Raw genomic sequence first — 5,879 nt, forward strand, 5'->3', positions numbered from 1 at the left:
TATAGAACAATTCTGTATATTTAACATACATTTTTAAAAGGTAGGCTATATTTTTAATGTAACCTTCTCCCTCTACACACTTTGGTCAATTCAAGAATAATTCATGCAATTGTATATTGTTTATTTGAAAGCATTAAAAGTGAAGTTTCTTGTCTCTCCTTGTATTTTTCAAGTGGTTGAGGTTGATATGGGATTTAGTAATTAGTAATAAGTAGACCAATACTTTCTAAAGATAGTCATTATTACATTAATCTAATTACACTGTTGAAGATGTCATTTGTAGTTAGTAATTAATAACTATTTTAGAGTAACTTACCCAACTCTTATAATATCAGAGGTGAAACTGGAAGAACAGTATGTTATTCAACCTAATTTTAATTTTCATGTAGGTGCAATCCTGCAGGTATTAAAAGAACATGGCAGCAGCTGAAAATTAAATATAAAAACATAATTCAATTAGGTAAGGAGCATATTATGGGTGTAGGCTACCTGACTTTACAAACATTTGACATATTAAATAACTAAATAGTCCATATTAAATAACTAAATAGTCCAGACACATCCAGTGTCTAGCAGTGCAGCAGCATTTTTGGCTGAGGGAATTCCTGGAGGGACTTCATCAGAGCCAGTCACTCCTGAAGATCCAAGGGCCTTCATAAAATGTAAGAGGTTTACATTTGTGTTATTTTTTATATAGGCTATTTTTGATATTTCCATTTATTTTACTTTGGGTTGGGTTTTTTGTTGGTCTTTTGGAGCCTCCTGTCCCAACAGAACCCCAGGCAGTTGTAAGTAGCCTACTCAATACACCAGAAATTATGACAAATAGTGTTATAAAGTTTACTCAACCAAATGCTCATCTTCACAGGACGATGGGGATAAAGAGTTTCTGCTGCCACAGAGAGGCCTACAGAGGTAATGTTAATATTATGTGTCTCAAACAATCTACACATTCTGATTTTTTCACATTTTTATGTGGAGTAGCCTGTAGAATCTAGGTTTAAATCTAAGTATAAACAGGTATTCTTATCTCTCCCCCCACCCCCAGAGTGTGGAAGAACAGCAGGAGGACGGTCCATCAACTTCTGGTGCACAGATGAACACAGTTCAGTGATTTTCAGTAAATGCCACAGTTTAATTCTGTAGAATTTGTTTAGAACTACATTATGTAACTCTAATCTACTACTGTATTTTCAGTTGCCAGTTAAGGAGTTATATAGACTTTATCTTATTAAAAAAATTGGAGAAAAAAAACAGCAGTAAAAATAGCAATGAATAAATGTTCTGAAAGAATGAACGAGGTGTTTAAACACCGCTTCCTCTTTAAAAAAGGGGAGGAGACCGAAAGAAACTCTGGATTTACCAAAGAAAACCTGCTCTGGACCAGGTTAGGTTCACAGAGTAAGTTACCATGGTAACTGACTCTGAGTATAAGTTACCTCTCTTTCAGAAACGGGCTTGACTTACTTTGCTTTCTCGGGTTTGACATACCTCCCATTCTGAAACAGAAAACCCAGAGTTTCCCTCATTTCAAGGTTAAAGGTATAGTGGAGGATCTTTCCGAATTTTAGATAAGACCCACCCTCTCCACTTTTTGAATAAGTTTGATTGATTCACCAGAATGATTGACAATTAGGAGGACCAATAGTATAGGTGATCCACCCGGAAGTAAATAATCCTCCGCTATACCTTTAACATACTCAGAGTTTTCACTTAACCTCCTTTCCGAAACAGGCCCCTGGACTGTGTATCCCTCACAGTCTTGTTTTCATTCTCATTTGGTGTTTAATCTGTAAAAGGTTTCTAAACTCTTTGATATCCATAGATTTTTTCAAATGTTATTTGTTTACCGTAAATAAATGTCTCATTGTAATCTGGAAATTAAATGTAATCTAACACCATTTATAATGTCCATATTTGACCTAAAAATGCCGAAACATTTACCCTACATAACCATAACACTTTACGTTAGAGACAACAGAAATCTTGCGTTTGGGTGACGTCATGTCCTCGATTGGAGGCGGGGCTAAACAGAGCTGTTTTCAAGTGCCCGAATCATATAGTCGCCATTTTGTAAGCTCGGCAAACGCTGAAGAAGCACCGAGTGAGAGAAACCCCCTCAATAATCAGCCTAGATTACTAAGAAAACAAAACAGCAAGATCACCCTTTGTCGTCCGAAAGGAAAGGGAATCTTATCGTATGTCCGCTATCCAGAACCTCCAAACTTTTGGTAAGACTTAACATCTATGAAAACATATTATTTTATTGTGTGGGGGGAAGGGCGAAAGAAAACGACTGTGTGACGTTGATGTTTCACAAATAAATCCTAGCACGACTGTTAAAAATTCCAATTTATGAACAACAGTTCCATTTACCGAGTCAACAACTCGTGTTGTGTTTTTGATTAATGCTTTTTGTCGTCGAAAATCCCTGTCAGAAACAAAAGCTAGACAGGCCTCAGTTTTTATTCTGGTTTGGTTCGCTCCAAATGTCATTACTCGTCTAATTAAAAGAACATATCCTTGTTACATAGGTCTTTAATTATTTTTCAGTTGGTTGCCGTCGAGTTTTATAAGTTTATCTCGAATGAAATCGAGATTTAGCTCAAAGATTATGCTCTAACGTTAACTCGATTTTGATCGCCAGCTTGTTTTTCTGGACGAGAGACAAAATGGAAGACACCACTCGATGACGGCTTATTTTTAGATTTCGAAAACATATTTAAAAACACCTCGAGCCCCCTGTGTGTTTTGATTGATGTCAGAACTGAAGACAATTTCTGAGTAAAACAGAAATCGTTGAGCTTAGGCTGTCCAATAGAAATAGTCTTTTGAAATAGCCTATTAAACTAAGCCGATAGACAAACGGTTAATGAACAACCAGATCAGACCTGAACTCTACCCTGTAGTTAAAAGAGATGGTTTGCTTTGTTCCAACATGTTCTTCTTAGGTGCTGACAGACCCAAATTTTACATGCAAAAATATTTGGGGTAAACCATTAATTAGGGTACTTATCCTTCATTCAATTTATTAAGTACTTTTAAGTGCCCTAGTTTAAAGATTAGCTTTGACCCGTGTCAACTAAATCACACTTTACAAGAAACGTCAAAGCAGGAAATCTGATGCCACGAACATTGCTAATGCCTGTTGTTTATCTTTTTGAAGACCCCTTTGCTGATGCAACTAAGGGTGATGATCGGCTCCCAGCTGGGACAGAGGACTACATCCACATAAGAATTCAACAGCGGAACGGGCGGAAGACTCTGACCACGGTTCAGGGCATAGCCGATGACTATGATAAAAAGAAGCTAGTCAAGGCCTTCAAGAAGGTTGTCATTTAAGTCCCTCTGAAAAAAACTGATCGCTCTTAAATGGTTTACGGTTGCATGGGTGGAGCGTTTTTTAAACATTTCTTTATTTGCATTTTCAGAAATTTGCCTGCAATGGGACTGTGATTGAGCACCCTGAGTATGGTGAAGTAATTCAGCTGCAAGGTGATCAGCGCAAGAACATTTGCCAGTTTCTCACTGATGTAAGTAAGAGCTCGATGACTTTTGGTGTATAATATGTTGGCCTTTTGGTAGTAGCAGATTTAATGGACCCTTTTTCCTTCATCTTACAGATTGAACTGGCCAAAGAGGAGCAGCTCAAAGTCCACGGGTTCTAGAAGCTGATGTGAACTGACCCCTCCCCTCCCCCGACTCCTAACCCAGCCGACCCTGTTGTTGTGCTGCTGTCACCCCCAGCAGCCCCCCTCAAGGAAAAAAAGCTGAAAATGATTACCTCTGATTTGAGACTTTTTAGTATGGCATCCTTAACAAAACGACCAGTCCTGTTCAAGCATGGACAGACGACAAGGCAAATTATGCGGGATAAATGATTTTTGTTCCTTGTCCCCTTCTTTAGTCCTTTCATTTTTTTTAGTTAATCTTGTGCTCCTCTAGAGCACAAATTCCATGTAACTTTTTCTCTTTGTTTTGTACAAGGTGTTTCAATAAAACCTTCAGATGCCACGTTTTGCACAGTCCTTAAGTTGATGGGTGGGGTGTGGATGGGGCAGTTTATGTATTGATTTCTTGGTTCATATTTAAACCACCACCATAAAGAATCTGCATTTTTAGTTCTGATGTGGGCCAGCCTGCTTCAGGGTTACATTGGTGTGCTGTTTAAACACAAAGCACGGCAACCCCATCTTTTCTCATTATGCATCTCTAACTGCCTTTTTTACCCTTGTTTTTTCGCAATATGCATAATTTCAATTTTCTAAACTTGTAATACCATATTTTGTTTTTGGTCTGGAATAAACAATATCCCATACTTTTCATGTTCCAATTTTTTTAAACGATGATAGTTGTCATGGTGAATGCAGTGCTTGCTCTGGTTGTGATGTCAAAGAAAGCATTAATGGATTTCAACAAAATGTAGCTTTAGGTTTTGTTGGCGGATAACTGGTTTGACTAATTCATTTTATCTGTGCTTTTCACTTACTTGCATCCATTGTTTCAGTTTATATGTAATATCACAAAAGAACTTTGCTGGCAAGTTTTGTGCATTTTTTCTACATTGAAAAAGAATAGAAGACAAGTCATAACATTTTAAATGCAAAATTGTTCCAGTGAGACAACTTCCTTCAAATTACTGGTAAGCCTTCTGAAAGTTGAATAACATGAGATTATGTTAATGAGAATACTATTTATACTATGAACAAAAAAAAGTTGTTTATATCAGTGGTGTCCCATCCTGTTCCTGGAGATCTACCTTCCTGCAAAGTTCATCTCCAACCCATATCAAACACAACTGAACCAGGTAATTAAGACCTTCAGGAGCACTACAGATAATATATAATAAAGACGTGTTGGATCTGAACTTCAGGAACAGGATTGGGTACCCCTGTTAAATGAAAAGTATATATAAGCATTGTGCCATTCTAGAGACTTGTTACGCTGCCCGTTATTCACATTTATCTGTAGAACAAAAGCAACCTAACAAAAGATTTAACATTCTAAGGCCTGGTTTCACAGACAAGGCTTAGATTAAGCCAGGATTAGGCCTTAGTTCAATTAGGGCGTTTAAGTATCTTTTATAAACGTGCCTTAGAGAGATTTTTTTTTTTTTTTACTTGTGTGCATCTTGAGACAAAACGCAGTGACATATTTTAAGAAATGCCAGTGGAAGTTATTTTCAGTTAAAACAGCTCAAACATGCATTTTAGTCTGGAAGTTGATTTAAGCCTTGTCTGTGAAACCGGGAGAAATGCTGTAATGTATATTGTAGGAAAAATACCACAGGGACTGAGGTAGCTTCTTCAAAATATAACTCAGGAAAAACTTTTTTATCTATTTTTTTTATATTGATATAATTTTGCCAGTGCTCCTTTCATAGAATTCTGTCAATCACATCAGATTCAATGAGACCAATGTAAAAGACTTAGTGGATGATCATTTTACACCACTCCCTCTACTATCAAATACAAAGAACCACAACCACTATTTGTAAGCTGTTTAAACTTGTGGTTGTTCTCTTTTTCCACAGCAGAGGGCACAACAATACATATTACAGTGTGATGGCATTCCGTTATTTTGAAATATAAGTCCCAATATATAAATTCTGGTTTATTTAGAGGATATGCATGTTTGCAGACCATAAAAGGTCAGGATTATTAAAAGAAGTAGGCTAAATACTCAGGCATATTTTTGTGGTTGGTTGTTGTGTGTTCCTTCATGACAGCAAATAAAAATAACTACAGGTGGCATGCGAGCCTTATTAAGAGTAAAACTATTTGTAATGTTCCATTTCTATATGTGAATGACTAAAACACCAATCCTCAAGGAATCTCAGACGCATCCATGGTGTTGTGACTGTGGTGTTGAAATACCTT

At 36.9% G+C, this 5,879-nt stretch overlaps 1 protein-coding gene and 1 long non-coding RNA gene across 3 annotated transcripts; both read left to right on the forward strand.

Annotated features, from left to right (window-relative positions):
- Positions 1–527: 527 nt before the first annotated feature.
- On the forward strand, positions 528–1,216 carry LOC311093509. Of its 2 annotated transcripts, XR_014608427.1 has the most exons (4): positions 528–662; positions 759–788; positions 869–915; positions 1,049–1,216. It is a non-coding gene; the product is annotated as an uncharacterized lncRNA (long non-coding RNA). The 2 variants fall into 2 exon arrangements; XR_014608428.1 differs by lacking the exon at positions 528–662 and having other exon boundaries at positions 715–788.
- Positions 1,217–2,028: 812 nt separating this feature from the next.
- eif1 (eukaryotic translation initiation factor 1) lies at positions 2,029–4,318 on the forward strand. The gene is made up of 4 exons (XM_084130974.1): positions 2,029–2,231; positions 3,167–3,330; positions 3,432–3,533; positions 3,624–4,318. The coding sequence occupies exons 1-4, from the start codon at positions 2,201–2,203 to the stop codon at positions 3,666–3,668; spliced, it is 342 nt and encodes a 113-aa protein (XP_083987100.1). The 5' UTR covers positions 2,029–2,200; the 3' UTR covers positions 3,669–4,318.
- The last annotated feature ends 1,561 nt before the right edge of the window (positions 4,319–5,879 follow it).

The sequence above is a fragment of the Abramis brama genome (genome assembly GCF_963993115.1).
Source record: "Abramis brama genome assembly, chromosome: 12".
Classification (NCBI taxonomy): domain Eukaryota; kingdom Metazoa; phylum Chordata; class Actinopteri; order Cypriniformes; family Leuciscidae; genus Abramis; species Abramis brama.